This window comes from Doryrhamphus excisus, chromosome 6 (assembly GCF_030265055.1).
Source record: "Doryrhamphus excisus isolate RoL2022-K1 chromosome 6, RoL_Dexc_1.0, whole genome shotgun sequence".
NCBI classification, from domain to species: domain Eukaryota; kingdom Metazoa; phylum Chordata; class Actinopteri; order Syngnathiformes; family Syngnathidae; genus Doryrhamphus; species Doryrhamphus excisus.
In genome coordinates, this window is record NC_080471.1 from 14,215,806 (window position 1) to 14,233,813 (window position 18,008).

Genomic DNA, 18,008 nt, shown 5'->3' on the forward strand with positions numbered 1-18,008 from the left:
ATGTAATTGCAGCAAAAATATATTTTCATCCTTAGTAGTCTTCACTACCTAATGGAGTGAGACAAAGCTTTCACTTTCAGGCTTGTGGGATAGTGATGAAAATAAGGCTACGTTTATTTAAAGAAAAGTTGTAGATGAAGGGGAGGGACTTAAACATCACCTGAGTGTTGGCTAAATGGAAATAACGTCAATCAAAGGCTTTCAGAGCTAGGAAGGAGCTGTACATGGCGGATCATCCTTAGGAAGGCTGCTATGGGCTGTCGTCATACCGTTTTTTTGACCGTGTGTTGACTCGGTCTACGGCCTGGTCGCTTTAAAATGATGCGTCTGGTCTTTCGGTCTACATTTTAATGGGATTTCTGCTGTTTTTGTGGTGTTTTCGGGCTGTTTGTCCGTGTCGAATGTATCGTCTGGGCTGTGGGAGTGCTTGTCGTTGTTTTCCATGCAGGGCTATGGCAGCCATGGCGCGCCTCCATTTTTAGTGAGCTGCTCGCCTCTGTTGCTCTGAGGCTAGACAGCAGACCAGGTCCGGAGAGGCCTAGAATGTCTTAGAAACTTGATTATTTTTTGTAATTAACTACAAATTGTCACTTTTGTTTACCGCTTGTCTTGATTTGAATAAGCCATTTATTTCATTTGCATGACTACGTATTGCAATGAAATGGCTGCTCTATCGGCTACTACCTTCCTAGCGGATTGCTAATCTTTACATTGTTTGGGGTATTTCGATTTGTTTTTCACATTTAAAGTCTTTTTTTCACTCATTGTTCTGATGACGCAGTTAGAATTAATTGATGCGAATCGGCTCGTGGGCTACATTGAAACAGATACATTGCACATGTAGGCTAATGGATTAGCAGCTGTCTTTAGCGAGTATATATTTCAATAAGCGACGTGCATATAGATATGATAGCATACTTATATTTAATGCCACTTTCTCCTTTCGCGTCTCATCGCCTGGATCCCGAGTGAAGGCAATCTTGAGGGACTTCTGTGATACTTCATGCTTCCAGTAACTTTTGACACTAAATACCAGGACATCACCTCTCCCGAGGATATATTTATATTTTTAAAGAACCACCTTTTTCAATGATGAAGAACAGGAATAAAAAGGAGGAGGATGAAGGATCGGCTCACAGCAATGTATCCAGGTATGGGACACATGCTCCTTTTTAAAATGCACTTTTCCTGGCATGGTTTTGTTTACCTTGTCAAGCATGGTTGATCACCTGTTTATATGTTAGCGACGTGTTATTGACCAAGTGCACAAGTGTCACCAATGACCTTGCTATTGTTTAATAGCCACACCCTGATTTTCCTAGCATTTCCGACACTAAATAGGGAGGTTGCAGACCTGTGCTCCCAGATCATTTCCCTGGAGATGAATGTGATCGACCCCCCAGCAAAATGCACTGCTTTCGTATAGTTATTGCAAGCAAACACTATGCCCTTTTAGCGATAAATATGACCAAGTACGTGGTACTGCATTGCACCATTTGTATTAGCCTTATTTGCTTTTCCAAATGTACATTGAAGTTTTGAAACATACGGGGGGCAACGTGAATTTGAATGTGGCTTATCCGCTTTGTATATAGTGTAAATGCATGGGAGGGAATATATATAAATGCAATGTTATGGGTTTTCTAGTGCCCATTTTTTGTGTGTAAGGCTTCACGTACATGTACTGTAAATATTCTGCTTTGCATACATGAAAATTCTCATTGGTGAGTTAAGTTGTGCCAGTGCTTGCATGCAATTTTTAATTTCCAATTCTTATTTCTCTTGTTTTTTTACTTGTATGTTTATGCACGTTTGAAATGTAGTTAATTTCAAACATATTTGAATTATGTTTACTTTATGCTAGACCATATATTGATTATTCCTATTCCATGTCATTAAAATATTTGCATTGTAGCCTTTATATATATATTTTGCAGTTAATATACACAGATTTTACTTGGCCTATTAATGTTTTTGTGACTGTTAAACGTTTGACTTTTCGAATTGCATTTTGCTAGTGTTTTGCATCTCAACTATTTTTACTTTTTTTCTGAATAAAAACATTTTAAAAAGAAGCTAATATTTGCATTTTGTCAGGGATGGCAAGCACCACACAAGCACATTTACTTAAAACAGCACTATAATTCAAGTATTTGCAAGATTTGCAGCTGATGACAAATCCTCACCATTAGTATTGATATCTGCCCTTTATAACAGACTATTTTAAGATAAATACACTAACGTTTACATTAAATACTGACTTCATTCCTTTCCAGTATATGTGTGTATTGTTGTGCCAGCCATTTTAGTCAGGGCAAAATCGATAACCTTGTCATAATCCTGCCAAACATTCTTTTACACATAGTTGGGGAGCAGGAATCAAAAACGTTAGAAATACAGTGACATCTCTTAACTTAATATTTTGTAACACTCATGAGCATCTCTAAAGGGGCCTTGCTGAGTTTGCACACTAGAATGATGAAAGTATTCGTGGCTCAGGAACCGGAAGTGTTTATTCGTTAGACAACCTCTTTGGAGCATCACCATTGGCTGTTCCACCGCCCAACAACGCATCAACCAGTAAAATTTCGACATTCTCTATCATCCCGCCCTCTCTTTGAATCAGCAGAAGCTATTTTTCCGGGTTTGGGCGTTGTGGTAGAGGTCATGGGCTAATGTCACTTGTTGAGGAATATAATTAGTTATTCCTTCTATTGCCAGGTGCATGGTTGTTGTAATGGCGCCAATAATATTCTTATGTTTGAGTTTAACATTTTACAAATGAGGTTTCGACTGTTGAGAGGGTAAACAGCGCCCCCATGTGTCGAGGTTTGGAGGGCTTAATAAACAGGGGCTAACTATTAGTGGATCATCTTGTGTAAGCCGCTAACTATTAGTGGATCATCTTGTGTAAGCCATCCATAGGTTTGAAGTCACGTGGCATTTTCCAAAGAATTTGTAATAATTGGGTTAATTATAATAAATGAATAGATATTTATCAAACAGCCATAATTACAACCCATATGACATGGCACGCCATCTCATTCCTGCAGCAATTCGGCCTCCGAAGAATCCAACCACTCCGGGTCGGAGTCATGCAGCCAGTCGGAGAGCGAGCGTGGAAGTGTGAGGCAACAATCCCGCAACTCTGAGACCAACAGCTCCTGCGACTCTGAGAGTCACTCAGAGTCGGGCAGTGAGTCTGCAGAGTCCAAAAGGCAAGCTACTACGGAGGCCAAAGACAAACCAGCGAAGAAGAAGGAACGGCAGGCTGATGTCAAGAAGGTAAAGAGGCACCACAAAGACAACTTAATTCTATTTGTGATATGATGCAGCCATCATAGTGGTTATCCTGACAGTTGCTGCTTTTTAACTACAGATGTGGGAGGAGCATCCAGACGTGTATGGGATCAGAAGGTCAAATCGCAGTCGACAAGAACCATCTCGCTTGAACATTGGCGCTGGGGTAAACAACAGAGACAACTTAGAAATCCATTGAATGGAGAGTTGACCAACCGTAGGAAGGAGCTAAAATGGTTTTGTGCGCTCAACAGGGTAGCAGTGACTCGGAGAGTGAAAGTCCAAAAAGAAGAACCTCTCGTGCTAAAAAGAAGGAGTAAGTATTGTAAGGTTGTATCCCTCTTACGGTTATTACTGCACACTGCATACCATATCATTGTTTGTGTTTGCACATGCTCATATTGTGATTCCTATTATTTCTACTCATCTGTTTGCTAATAATGTAGTTAGTTCCAGTCAGTTAGGAGCTGATGCCCTCCACTGATCTCCGGTCTGACTGCTCTCTTGATCAAATTGTCTTAACCACACCTGATGGCCGCTAATTGGGGGAAAAAAACATCAAAATTGGTTGATGGGCCGTGTGGGTGAACTTGTGGCATTTCTTTGTTGTAAGAAATATCTGGAAAGATGATGATGACTCAAATGATGACGAGGAAGAAGAAGCGTCCGACAGTTCAGACAGTGAGCAGGAAGAGAAAAAAGTTAGATCCAGACGACTTCCTGCTAGAAGGTAAGAGCTTAGCGAGGCTTGGCCGTCAGACAGCTACCAGCTGGTCGTCTTCATTTCATTCCGTTTTGTGTTGCATCTTCTCTTTTTCTTCTGACTGGTCTATATCAGGGGTCTTCAATTAAAATTGAGTATGGTCCATTATTGCAATTTCTTTCCTCAGTAAATGTTTGGACCTTATTTTGCATTAAGTTGCACATTATCTTATGTGCAACTTATATCACATTATCTTATATATGAATTATATATGAAATGTTAGCAACGTTATTTTCCGCGCTCTCACATCAGACTTGGGTGGATACTTAACCACCAGTGATTTCTGTTTCGTCAGGTAATGTCATGGCACATTTGCACTTACGACCAGTGCTACAATTTCAGAGCATATGAGACACAGCAGTTTGGCACCGGAAGATTGATTCTGGAAGAATGAACATTTATTGGTCCATCCATTCACTTTACAGTGTTGGCTTTTTTCCAACTTTTGTTACTTTTCTTGTTGAGGAGGATGGGGCATAGGCTTCAGAATGTTAAAATATATGCCGAATATTTAGTTCACTGTCACTAAGGGGGTTGGCCACTCTTTTTTTCTGTGTTCTTTTACAGGCCTCAGACAAAATCCTCAAACAAAAAACTGTCCCAGAAAGGAAAGAGGTCCAGGAAACAGGAGTCCTCACCCGAGGAAGAGGAAGAAGATGAGGACGACGAGGACGATGATGACGAGGATACCCCGAAGAGACAAACTCGTCGCAGAGGGGCGACCAAAGTCAAAAGGTACATTTCTAAAACAGTTTTTTTATTATAATTTTATTTTATTTTATTGAACTTCATCCACGGTTCAAAATCAAAGATATGGTTTGTATTTATAAGTGTTGCTTCTGTATTGTAGCTATAAAGAAGACCAACATGACTTTGAAACAGACTCTGATGATCTGATTGAAATGACGGGTGACGCATGTGAGGAGCAGCAGGATGATGACAGCGAGACCATTGAGAAAGTCATGGACACCAGGATTGCCAAAAAAGGAGGTGATACATACGTCTTTGCTGCACCCTGCACATCTCAGCAACTATGTTTAATACAGTATACCGGGATTCCCAGGACTGTAATGTATCTATGGTGGGCTGCAGTGTTGGAGTAGACAAAGTGCGGGCATTATTACAGTTTCTGTTGATAATCTCTGAGAAGAATGCTTGCCTTGCCTTCTTTAGTTCATGGTTATAGGTGTGGAGACTGTTTTTGCAAATGTACTATTTGCTACAGTTAATATAGTGTCGAAGTCGCTAAGTTGCCAACACTGATTCTTTTGCTAGCTCTTATTTTGTGGCAGAGGGGGTGCATAAGATGTGTTATATGAGGATGCTATCTACTGTAAGGAGTTGGAACAACAAGCTACTTTCACAGGCTCATTATAATGTGATGGGAAACGGGTAGTGCCAAATCTATTTGTGGCGGTCCGAATGTATTAATGGTGGACTGTCACAAATGAATGTATGCGAAACACTGGTTTAGCTACTCAAGGGACAACGCTATTAAAAAAAATGACACTTTCATATACTAGTCGATGTGCAGCTTGGAACCAGTATAGATTTACTATCCAATAAAAATGACACCACATATAACCATTAGCGTCTGGCAACACAAGATAATTGTGCCTTGACTACAGTTAAACATGGTGGTGAGCAAAGTATGTCTGTATAAGCTGATAAAAGTATATCCATGTTTAATTGCAATAATATTGCCCTTTCTATGTACAATGCAACAGTTGCTAAAATGTGAGGCGTATACAATGGGGTTGATGCAAATGTATCAACTTCTAAATGTGTTATCCTTCCTTTCTACTCTAAGCCACGGGAGCTCCCACGACCATTTACGCCATGGAGGAGAATGGAGACCCATGCGAAGGCTTTGACTCCAACAATGAAGATGAAAGAGAAACTCAGTATCTGATCAAATGGAAGGGTTGGTCTTACATCCACAACACATGGGAGAGTCTAGATTCACTGACCCAGCAGAAGGTCAAGGGCCTGAAGAAGCTGGAGAACTACAAAAAGAAGATGGATGAGCTTGATTCATGGTAAAAACATACAGCTCAAAATATGTCTCATTTATAGTCATGAAGTATAGCAATTTTTAAAATGGAAGACTTTTTAAACATTGTAGGTTGAGGAAGGCTTCTCCCGAGGATGTGGAATTCCATAACTGCCAGCAGGAGTTGATTTCAGACTTGAACAAACAGTTCCAGTTTGTAGAGCGTGTCATCGGTAAGCGCTCGTCTGTTAATGCTGGATATAGAAGTCATGTAGCCACATATTCATTTGATTCCTATCATCACCAGCAACCAAAACAGGGAAACTACATGGATCCTCTGACTTCCCATGTAAGTCAGTACATATCGAAGACTCTGTGGTTGGAGCACAGCAGTAAAATGTTAAACCCTTCCAGCTCACAGTCACAAGATGCCATCTTCCAACGAGCCAGAGTACCTATGCAAGTGGATGGGCTTACCGTACTCAGAGTGCAGCTGGGAGGACGGCGCTCTGGTGATGAAGAAGTTTCAGCACTGCATAGACAGCTTCATGAACCGCAATTCCAGCAAAACGGTCCCCTCTAAAGACTGCAAGGTAGAAGTTGACTCATGCTTCTTTCTTTTAACGTCATATTGTCTCTAAAGAATCTTGCTTTGTCAGGTGTTGAAACAAAGACCAAGATTTGTTGCTCTGAAGAAGCAGCCATCGTATATTGGAGATGAGAACCTGGAGCTGAGAGACTATCAGCTGGCTGGCCTCAACTGGTTGGCTCATTCTTGGTGCAGGTGCGTAATGAAGATGACTATGACAGACACAGTTTTGACATACAAATGAATCTTCTATTCTGCAGGTGTAATAGCGTCATCTTGGCAGATGAAATGGGACTGGGTAAGACCATCCAGACCATTTCCTTCCTGTCCTACCTGTTCCACCAGCATCAGCTGTATGGGCCCTTTCTTTTGGTGGTGCCCCTGTCCACACTGACCTCCTGGCAGAGGGAGTTTAGCACTTGGGCCCCCGACATGAATGTAGTGGTCTACCTCGGTGATGTCATGAGCAGAAAAACGGTAACTTATGCAAACAAAGCGTTTTTTATTGAAGTTCATCTGGAATGATAATGTTCTTGATCATGTGCTCAGTTTGTATTTTTTCTTCTACTGCAAATAGATCCGTGATTATGAGTGGGTGAACCATCAAACTAAAAGAATCCGATTCAATGCACTGTTAACCACTTATGAAATTCTCCTCAAAGACAAGGTAGATTCTGGTTTGAATTGAGTTTGTATCCTTTCCATGTATATCAGATTGAGATATTTCACAATGTTGTTCTCCAGGGGGTTCTTGGTAACATCAACTGGGCTTTCCTGGGTGTGGATGAAGCTCACAGGCTGAAGAACGATGATTCCCTCTTATACAAAACCTTAATGGAGTTCAGGTCCAACCACAGACTCCTCATTACAGGCACTCCTTTGCAGAACTCTCTCAAAGAGCTCTGGTCTCTGCTGCACTTCCTCATGCCAGACAAGTATGCGCTGCTTCTGCTCTTAAATGTCCTCTTGACAAGGATGCATTGTTTCAACTTATGTTGTACACTCAGGTTTGACTCGTGGGAGGATTTTGAAGACGATCATGGCAAAGGACGTGAGAATGGCTACCAGAGTCTTCACAAAGTTCTTGAGCCCTTCCTCCTCAGACGTGTCAAAAAGGATGTGGAGAAGTCACTCCCTGCCAAGGTGGAGCAGATTCTACGTGTCGACATGACGGCGCAGCAGAAACAATTTTACAAGTAGGATCCTATCACATGAGCGACTTCATACTGAAACAATGCAGAAGCTACATTTCCTTCTTCTACTTTCACAGGTGGATTTTAACACGGAATTACAAAGCTCTTGCTAAAGGCACCCGGGGCAGCTCCACAGGCTTTCTGAACATCGTTATGGAGCTGAAAAAGTGCTGTAACCACGGCTTCCTCATCAAACAGCCTGAGGACGGAGAGGCTGAAACCCAACAGGAACACCTACAGGTATGTTTCATCCAGTGAGACCTCTCTAGCTCCAAGCATCACCACAGGCAACAATGGTTGCATGATCACACTGGTTTGGGTTTCTTAGAGTCTTGTGCGGGGCAGTGGAAAGCTGGTGCTGCTTGACAAGCTGCTGACCAGGCTCAGAGAGAGAGGCAACAGAGTGCTGATCTTTTCGCAAATGGTCAGAATGTTGGACATTCTGGCTGAATACCTTGCTAAGAAACGCTATCCATTCCAGGTATGAGATTTCACACTTCACACACACTAAACATGTATAAAGAAATGTTAACCACTGAATCAGCTAATTAAAGCTAAAATTAAGTGACACCAGTTACCCTTTGAAGATGCCTGGCAAGCAGCAATCTGCTCCAAAGGCTGTGAAACCTCTTTCCTGAGGGAAGTGGCGATAGCAGTCCACGGTGGGCATGGAAAGGTTCTCGGCTGTTCTGAGGTGTGGGCCCCATTTTGGGCGGGCATTGTACTGTCTTTACCACTATACAAGGCCAGTTTTGTTTCGTTAAACTGAATAATCTTTATACAGTAGGTATATTTTTATTTTTAGATCAAAAGCTTACATAAAGGTCTACTCAGATTTTGACAGTTGTGCTCATTGCTGACGGGGTGTTACGGCTAATGTGTTAACTTGGATAGAAGATCAGATATCAGCGTTGTTGCACACATACTTGGCCAGGCTGAGAGTTCATGTGGTTATTTATACCAGCGGGTAGTTTTATACTCTTGCAGGTCTCTCAGCTCTGTGCATTTCAGCTGACTATTTGTTGTGATGACTGTAGATAGCTTTACAGTGAATGCTGGCCAGCCTTGAAGAATTCAAAGGTAGAGATCCATGTTTGTCTCTCCTCTCTTTAGCGACTGGACGGGTCCATTAAAGGAGAAATCCGAAAGCAAGCCCTTGATCACTTCAATGCAGAATGCTCTGAGGTATGAGTTTAGGAAGATTTAAGTCTGAATTGTTATTAATCATAATATAACTGGATAATCCCTGACATCTATGTTAACATCTATTCTTCAGGACTTCTGCTTTCTATTGTCTACGAGAGCTGGAGGTTTAGGAATAAACTTGGCCTCGGCTGACACTGTTGTCATTTTTGACTCGGACTGGAACCCTCAAAATGACTTGCAGGCACAGGCCAGGGCTCATAGGATCGGACAAAAGAAACAGGTAGAGAGTGGCTGACAATAAATAGTCTATTTAAAATGCATGCAAATCTAGCAGATGACCTGGCATACATTGTGGTCATGTATAAGCATTTATTGTTTGTGTTGTAGGTGAATATATATCGACTGGTTACCAAGGGAACAGTTGAGGAGGACATTATTGAGAGGGCAAAGAAGAAGATGGTTTTGGACCACCTGGTCATCCAGCGAATGGACACGACTGGTCGAACTGTATTGGACAGCAACTCTGGCAACACAAAGTAAGACCTCTCTAAAAGTTTTTGGATTTACTCCTGTTTTCATTGTCAGAATTGATCACACTTGAGCATGTGGTTACTTTGTCTTGTAGTTCCAACCCATTTAACAAGGAAGAGCTCACTGCTATTCTCAAGTTTGGTGCAGAAGAACTCTTTAAAGAGGCAGAGGGAGAAGAGTCTGAACCACAGGTACTTAATCATCATCAGCACCCTAAAACTGATGTCACCTTTCACTTCTCAAACCAAAGTGTTTTCCGTTTCTGCAGGAGATGGACATTGATGAAATTCTTAGGTTGGCTGAAACAAGAGAAAGTGACCAAGGACCAGGGAGTGCAACTGATGAGCTTCTTTCTCAGTTTAAGGTGCCTCCTGCACTTTGTCTTTAAAATAGTTTCATTAATATTGCTATTAAACATGATATACTTTTTCAGGTGGCCAATTTTTCCAGCATGGAGGAAAGCATTCCCGCCGACTTTGAGGAGAAACCTGCTCGAGACTGGGATGACATCATCCCAGAGGAGCAGCGCCGCAAAATAGAGGAGGAGGAGAAGCAGCGGGAAATGGATGTCTTCATACTGCCCAGAAGCAGGAGTTCAAACAAGCGGGTAAATTACTGGTTCATAATCAATAACAGTTGTATTTGAATTCCTAATGTGACCTCTTTGTTGTGACAGGCTCAGGCCAATGACAGCGACAGTGATGTCGGCTCCAAGCTGAAACAGCACTCCTCCGGCTCTGAAAGTGAGACAGATGACAGCGATGAAGATAAGAAGCCAAAGAAGAGAGGCAGACCACGAGCCCGCAAAAATAATGTGGAGGGTTTCACAGACGCCGAGATCCGCAGGTAAAATGTTTTTATTTAATTTTCTTTTTTTTCTTAGACTTAACAATGTTCTTTATCATATTCTAGGTTCATTAAGGCTTACAAGAAGTTCGGAGCTCCACTTGAAAGGTAAGAGTGCCGTTCAGTACCAAACTTCTTTGAGTCTTCGCCTTTGATCTAACGTGCCATGCCCCAATTAATCAACAGGGTTTGTCCGCTTGAAAAATACATGCCACACCTCAAGTAGATATGGGGTAGGCCTGTCATAACAAATTTTGCGATAGTCGTAGTTGTACTATTAATTATCGACCGGTATTTGATATTTTTGACTTTAAAATAAAAGACAATTATCACTAAGATTATCATTGTGTCATGTCATGTCATGTCACTTGCATATTAAAATATATACAGTATATAATTTAACCCTTTTAAGCACCAAAGTCATAAAATTGCGACAAGCAACATTGATGAATTTAACAAGCCATTTCAGCAAATACGGTTCCTCTGTAAGCCAACATATGTTCAAAATTCTCATTTTCTGAAAGGCATTCACACGGCCATGCCTCTCTGATGACTAAAGCTAAGAAGCTTTCTCTTCTTGAACGTTGAATCATCGAGCTGCATGAGCAAGGCCTCTCGCAGCGTGCCATTGCTGCAGAGGCCGGATACAGTCATCCTTAAATTTTAGGAAAGTTCCTGAGCGTTATCGAACAAAAAGGTCAAGTGATAGACGCAAAAAAATTACACCTGGTGTGTCTTTACTCATGTGCAACTATAATTATTGTTATAGTTATGAAATACTTATTTTTTCATTACACAGGTGAATGTGCTGAGAACAAAATCACACAAAAATTATCAATGGAAATCAAATTTATTAGATTTAGTAGAGTCACACTCAAAATTAAAGTGGAAAAACATACTACAGGTGGGTCCAACTTTGGTGTAATGTCCTTAACAAGGCAAAATAAGGCCCAGTTTTGTGTGAGGCCTCCGCATTTGATTTCACACAACTGTGACTAACTTGGAGTTACATTGCGTTGTTAAAGTGTTACCTTAATTTTTTTGAGCTGTATATTTTACCCCTATTAGAGGCATGATACTCTCCAGTTGAGTAACTAGCTATTCTCCTGGCAGTATATCTGGCAGTGTATATTTACACATCCTGCAATTGTTAAACCATGATGCAGTATATTTTTCCAGTCCTCCAATAAAAATCCTTTTGTTGTGTCCAGGTTAGAGGCAATTGCACGAGACTCAGAACTGGTGGACAAGTCAGTAGCAGACCTTAAGAGACTTGGCGAGCTCATTCACACTAGTTGTGTGGCTGCAGTGCAAGAACATGAGGAAAACCTGAAAGAGAACCCAGTTGAAGGTAAACTGGATGGACTTGCCTACTCATCTATGTTTATATTTCAAAAATGATTTTGTATACTGAAACTGTTGTGATCCCAGCTAAAGGTCCCGGGAAACGGCGAGGGATCAATATCAAGATCTCAGGGGTGCAGGTCAATGCCAAATCCATCATACAGCATGAGGAGGAGTTTGAGCCCTTGCACAAAGCGGTGCCAACTAATCTGGATGAGAGGAATAAGTAAGCATGCACACTTCAGTTGCTTTAACTACACTAATGTATTCAGGGAAAGTCTTATACATCACTGTTATGCTTTGCAACAGGTTCAAGCTTACATGCAGAGTCAAGGTAGCTCATTTTGATGTGGAATGGAATGTGGAGGACGATATTCAGCTCTTACTGGGAATATACGAACACGGGTTCAACAATTGGGATCTGATCAAGACCGATCCTGACCTCAGGCTTAGTGAGAAGGCAAATATCTTGTCTTTAACTATATTATATGGTGTTGTTGTTGTTGTTCTGGAATGGTGGATGGAAAATATTTTTAATTATATCTACACAGATTCTTCCAGATGATCCAAGCAAGAAGCCTCAGGCCAAACAGCTCCAAGCTCGAGCAGAGTATCTTCTCAAGCTGCTCAAAAAGGAGCAAGACAGTGGAGATTTGTCTAAAACGGGGGACGAGGTAGGCTGTAATTAATATCACAATGTGAAATCTGCTCAGCACTGTTCTTGTTAAATTTGCACCAATGCTCATCTCGCCTCTTTCTCTTTAAGGTCAAAGTGAAGAAAAGGAAGCCTCGTGTGAAAAAGGAGAAGTTCGTCAAGGATGAGCAGGGTAACAACATCTCATCCCCACGCTTGTCAGACAATCCATCGGAGGAGGGCGAACTCAAGGTAAGTAACCGCAACAACTGATAGTCATCCTTTTTTACACGTCTTTTGGAATTTGTTCTGGACCGACAAGCCAGATGAGACAACACACAAACATAAATAACATGTTTTTTTCAGGAGGAAGGAACAGAGAGGTCACCAACTAAGAAAAGGCAAAAGAAGGACAATAAGGAGAACAAAGAAAAACAGGGAACCCCTAAAAAGGAGAAGGACGGGGAGAAAGAAAAGAAGGGCAACAAGGGCAGAAAAGATAAGGTATTCACCCCTTTAATGAAACACATGCTTACTGTAATACTATTGCATACAAGAACTGAAACAAATCAATGTTGACACAGTGAGAATGCTCCATTGTGATGTTTCATATACCGTGGCTCACCTTTGTGTGAAGCGAATTACAGACCAGCGACCTCATCTATACAAATGTGGGTTGAAATCGGAAAGTATGTGTAACCAAAACCCAAAATGACAAAAATATTCACGCCTTAAAAAAAAAGGTTGTTTATACATTCTACCTTGAGTGTGTGTACGCAAGTCCGCCTCGAGTGTGTTTTTATTCATTTTGCAATTAATTGATTTATTGATTATTGTGACAGGCCTAGTTCGACACATTATCTTTATCAGCTGTATCTGAAAGGTAAGGTGTAGATAGCGCAGCATATATTAACCCACATTTTTAATACACAGAATGTATCAATGTGGCGCCCCAACCCCCACATCCTTTCATTTTTCTATACTAAAAAAAAAAAACAAAAACTTGGGACACTACTGCTTTTGATGGTCATAGAGCTCAACCTTTAGGCAATGTTGTGGATTTGAACTTCACATTGTAGGGTATTTTGTTGTTTTTTTGCACAGCAGCTCCATATTGAATTATCTTGCATTCTTCAGGCTAAAGCAGCCAAAGGGAGGAAAACCCAAGGGCCAGTTCACATCACGGCAGGCTCTGAGCCTGTTCCCATCGAAGGAAAGGAGGACGACGAACTTGACCAGGAGACGTTTAGTATTGTGAGTTTGTTGTGCAACACAAGCTGACTGTGTTTTTATACGTTTATTTGTTTTTTTTTATGTGAGCGTTGTATTTTTTTGTTATATCTAGTGTAAAGAGAGGATGCGGCCTGTGAAGAAGGCCTTAAAGCAGCTGGATAAACCAGATGAGGGTTTGTCGGACCAGGAGCAGCTCCAGCACACACGCACATGCCTGCTGAAGATCGGAGACCGAATCACAGAGTGCCTTAAAGCCTACAGCGACCCCGAACATGTCAAGATATGGCGACGGTATAAGGAGCTCATATAATGACCATCACAGGACTGACGAATCTAATCCACAATATTAATATGTAAATATTGCTATGTTTTCCACAGAAACCTCTGGATTTTTGTGTCCAAGTTTACAGAGTTTGGGGCTAAAAAGCTTCATAAGCTTTATAAAATGGCCCAGAAGAAACGATCACATGATGAAGAGGCAAGTAGTTGTAGCATGTTTTAACCGGTTGTTGCCACAGATCTTCAACTTTTAATGGACATTTCCAGAAGGAACAGAAGAAGAAGGACGACCCCACAGGCAGAGTTAAACCTTTTCGACCAGAAGCCTCCAGTTCCAGTCGGGATTCCTCGGGTCCACAGTCGACATCGTCTCACGCCACAAAGCAAGGACCACACGGGCACCATAGGGAACCCTACAACATGGCCAACAAACGGCATTTTGGCAACGATGGTACGTAGACATAGTATTTTTTAATTTGTAAACAGGGGCCATACTAGAGTTTGGTAATATTAGATCAGAATTTACAATAACAGATATCTGCAAGAATAGACCTGGATTTATGTCAGGGGTGATACTAGCCCAGGGGTGGGCAGACTATATATTTGATATATGCACCCTATTGTACGCTTAATTCTAAGTCCACCTAGAATTTGTCTTATTTCATCTGTAAAAGTGTCATACAGTTTGCTTATTGCAGCTATATTGTTATTGTAGCAGCTAACAGGAAAACTAAGTTTATCTGGCCGAGTAACACAACTCGCCTCAGCATCATTCACAGTTGAAACAGACAGAAGAGTGGATCCCGATCTATTAATTTAGCTCCAAAGACTCAACAAGATGCGTGTTTGCTGTCAGCTTTTTTACCCGAGGACTGGAGCCTATAAGTCTTGTGCTGATAGACACAGCCTTCCAAATGAGAGCGGACATTGTTGTAGCTGTTTCTATGCTGCTGTTGTTGACGGAAGTATCGTAAGCTCCTGGGCTAAATCAACACTTAGGAAAGTAGTTTTGGTGATGTTTAAAATCATTAGAATTTGGCAAGACATTTTTGAGGTGTGTGAGGTTTCCACTGTGTTTTTGACCAGAAAAGTTCATTAGAAGCAAGTTGAAAAAAACTGAAAAAAACGATACACCCCCCCCCTCCCTTATGTTTTTTGTCAAAAATCACAAAGTTCAAACTCTGGCATTTTATGCCATTTTTGGGTGCTTCTGGGGCCCCTGTTGAGTGTGTGTGAGGTTTCCGCTGTGTTTTTGACCAGAAAAGTGCATTAGAAGCAAGTTGAAAAAAACTGAAAAAAACGATACACCCTAACTTACGTTTTTTGTCAAAAATCTAAAAATTCAAACTCTGGCATTTTATGCCATTTTTTGGTGCTTTTGGGGCCCCTGTTGAGTGTGTGTGAGGTTTCCACTGTGTTTTTGACCAGAAAAGTGCATTAGAAGCAAGTTGAAAAAAACAAATGATAACCCCCCGCCCCCCCTTACGTTTTTTTGTCAAAAATCACAAAATTCAATCTCTGGCATTTTATGCCATTTTTGGGTGCTTCTGGGGCCCCTGTTGAGTGTGTAGTATTACACGTTATCATCAGTGCCGGATTCAAATGCTTGGCGGGCCGAATGTGTTTGCCCACCCCGTACTAGACCATGGTAGGGCATACAAGGGTGTATCATGTTATTGAGAATGACAGACTGAAAATGTGACTGAGGTCTAAGGCAGGCCAAAGGCTATTGAACAACTTGGAGTAAAAAAAATGTGCATAAATCTACAGACAGGGGAGACTGGCAGAGAGAGCGCAAGTACAACCACCCTGGAAACAGCAACCAGTCATGGCAGGGGGATCGCCATCATCCGTACGATGGCCACCGCTACAAGGACCACTATGGCGACAGACACTCTCATGGGGACTCGTATCGCAGCTCGGGCGGTTACCGTAACAACAGCTCCCCCCGCAAGAGGCCGTACGACCAGTACAGCAACGACCGCGACCACAGGGCTCACCGGCCATACTATGACAGGTGACCTTAAACACTACACATTATCACATACTACAGTATTAATTGTCCCTGTACCCTAGAAACCGCCCATGAATGATACGGGAAAAGGCCGAAATGATACTGTGTCAAAGCCCAGGGCAGTGATACTGATAAAATATAGAGTTTAACCATGTCCAGTATCAGCCCCTGTAGCTGTCCACTAAGAGCGCGCTGCTCTGGTATCGTGCCCGTGAAACAACCAATCAGAGAACAGCGCACGAGTGCTGAGTGCCTAGTGCTTCCCCAGTCACCAAAAAACCCAAACTTGATTAATGGAACTTTAATTGTCAGACATTGATAAGATAAGACTGTTGATAAAATATTATTGTTGAAATATTTTTGCAATTGTTGTGTTTACACTGTTTAGATATAATACATGTAATAAACTGAACATTTTCTGGAAACAAAATGGTCTTTTGATTAAATAGTACGTGATAATAAGCTCATGATTAAATAGTATGTGATAATAAGATCATCACATGGTTTGTCTGGTATCAGGCCCAGTATCATGCGCCCACGTGCCAGTATAAGCCCTCGACCTTCAGTCTCGGTCTGATACTGACACTTGGGGGCATGATACCTGGCCTGATACCAGACAAACCATGTGATAACCTATAATTATCAAATATTTTTTTTACCCCGGGTGTCGGTAATCTGATGTCATTGTCATTTAGCGATGTATAAAACAAAGAAAACTAGCATACTAGCATGGTGCTTTAAAAGTATCATTGTAACCTTTCATCTGTCTTCACAATTTAGACACCTGGACTCCAAAAGACGACGTCCAGACGACTTCCGTCCCAACTACCACCAGGGCCGGGAGGCCCCAACTCAGGACTTCCGCAGAATGCCCGATCACAGGCCGAGCGGTCTGCCCGGTCCGGATCACTACAGCAGACCCTTCCACCCGGAAAAACCTCCTCCGCTGCTCGATCCTCGCTCACCGCAGGCTCAGAAGTCGCCGCACGACTCCCGCTCACCGCTTGAGCGACCCGGTGACCCCAACGCCCTTCCAGACCCCAACTGGAACATGAGGAAGACATAGATGTTGGAGTCGCCAACGATAAGCTGGAAGGTAAGTCCTGAGCGAACACTGGCACTAAACCCTAAAGGAAAGATCATCCTTATTTCATGAAAAGACAAGACTCTATGGAATGCTATTAGATGCTTAGTCCCATGGACTACTTTCTTAGGGATGCACAAACTGTTGACTGATCTCAATCCAAAAAGTGCCTGAAGGTTTTTTTTTTGGCCTTTTCTTCCCCACACACAAATCTATGGGAGTATTCCCAAAAGGAACCATGACGCCGATGATGACTTTTTCTTTGTTTTGTGTGTTTAGCTTTTTACGTCATTGAGTACATCGCAATGTGTTCTCGTGTGCACCTTTTTGAAGCATTTGTCTTGAACGTGTAGCGCAATGGAATCATGGCCAAAGTTGAAAGGCCAGTACACTTCCTTTTTTTTCAAATCACTGATAATCATGTATGTGGTTGCTGTAACCATTCTCCCAAGAACATAGAAGATGCAGTATTTATTATACTCATAACACTCATAACACTACGACAAAAAATCCCTTTTTCCAAAATAACAACAACAACGCAGTATTATGACGGGTCTTCCCAATCATGGAAGATATTATCATGTTCAAGCTCCCAGTGCCAAATCTTTCTTTCTTCTGCTTTCACGTTTGTGCCTTATTTACATGTCTGTCTCCCTTCAGTATTGTGGTGTTAAGTATTAAGTACAGTCACATTTATTAAGGACAAAGCGGTGTGAAAAGTGTTGAAGGGACCATAATGTTATATGATGTGTGTTGACGAATAAGAAAAAGGTGTTCTCGCAGCACATCTCTTGTTCTTCTTCATCTTCTTCGTCTTTTTCCGCCACGTCAAGCAAGCTACAGTTCTTGTATCATATGTTCTTGAAGAAAATAATTTATATTTGTGATGAAACCACTCTTTATGACAAATGTGCTGTACATATGTTTGGACATATGTAATAAAACTTTGGTACACAAAGGACTAAAGTGGTTCACAAGTATTTGGACAGTGATTTTTGTCTTCATACACCACAAATATATATATAAAGGCCCTAAAATATAATATTAAAATGTGTGCTT

At 41.6% G+C, this 18,008-nt stretch overlaps 1 protein-coding gene across 2 annotated transcripts; it reads left to right on the top strand.

The window, feature by feature from the left end:
* Nucleotides 1-24: 24 nt before the first annotated feature.
* chd2 (chromodomain helicase DNA binding protein 2) lies at nucleotides 25-17,926 on the top strand. Of its 2 annotated transcripts, XM_058076660.1 has the most exons (38): nucleotides 25-1,151; nucleotides 3,054-3,285; nucleotides 3,380-3,466; nucleotides 3,555-3,616; nucleotides 3,914-4,030; nucleotides 4,631-4,798; nucleotides 4,914-5,053; nucleotides 5,874-6,102; nucleotides 6,189-6,289; nucleotides 6,364-6,405; nucleotides 6,471-6,649; nucleotides 6,716-6,840; nucleotides 6,906-7,122; nucleotides 7,223-7,312; nucleotides 7,390-7,580; nucleotides 7,653-7,841; nucleotides 7,916-8,078; nucleotides 8,167-8,319; nucleotides 8,952-9,023; nucleotides 9,115-9,264; nucleotides 9,372-9,520; nucleotides 9,610-9,706; nucleotides 9,784-9,879; nucleotides 9,949-10,122; nucleotides 10,192-10,361; nucleotides 10,428-10,469; nucleotides 11,573-11,712; nucleotides 11,793-11,931; nucleotides 12,015-12,165; nucleotides 12,257-12,379; nucleotides 12,472-12,591; nucleotides 12,706-12,843; nucleotides 13,477-13,593; nucleotides 13,685-13,863; nucleotides 13,951-14,050; nucleotides 14,119-14,302; nucleotides 15,622-15,868; nucleotides 16,646-17,925. In XM_058076660.1, the coding sequence occupies exons 1-38, from the start codon at nucleotides 1,090-1,092 to the stop codon at nucleotides 16,929-16,931; spliced, it is 5,421 nt and encodes a 1,806-aa protein (XP_057932643.1). In that variant the 5' UTR covers nucleotides 25-1,089; the 3' UTR covers nucleotides 16,932-17,925. The 2 variants fall into 2 exon arrangements, with proteins under 2 accessions (XP_057932643.1, XP_057932644.1); XM_058076661.1 differs by lacking the exon at nucleotides 3,914-4,030 and having other exon boundaries at nucleotides 16,646-17,926.
* The last annotated feature ends 82 nt before the right edge of the window (nucleotides 17,927-18,008 follow it).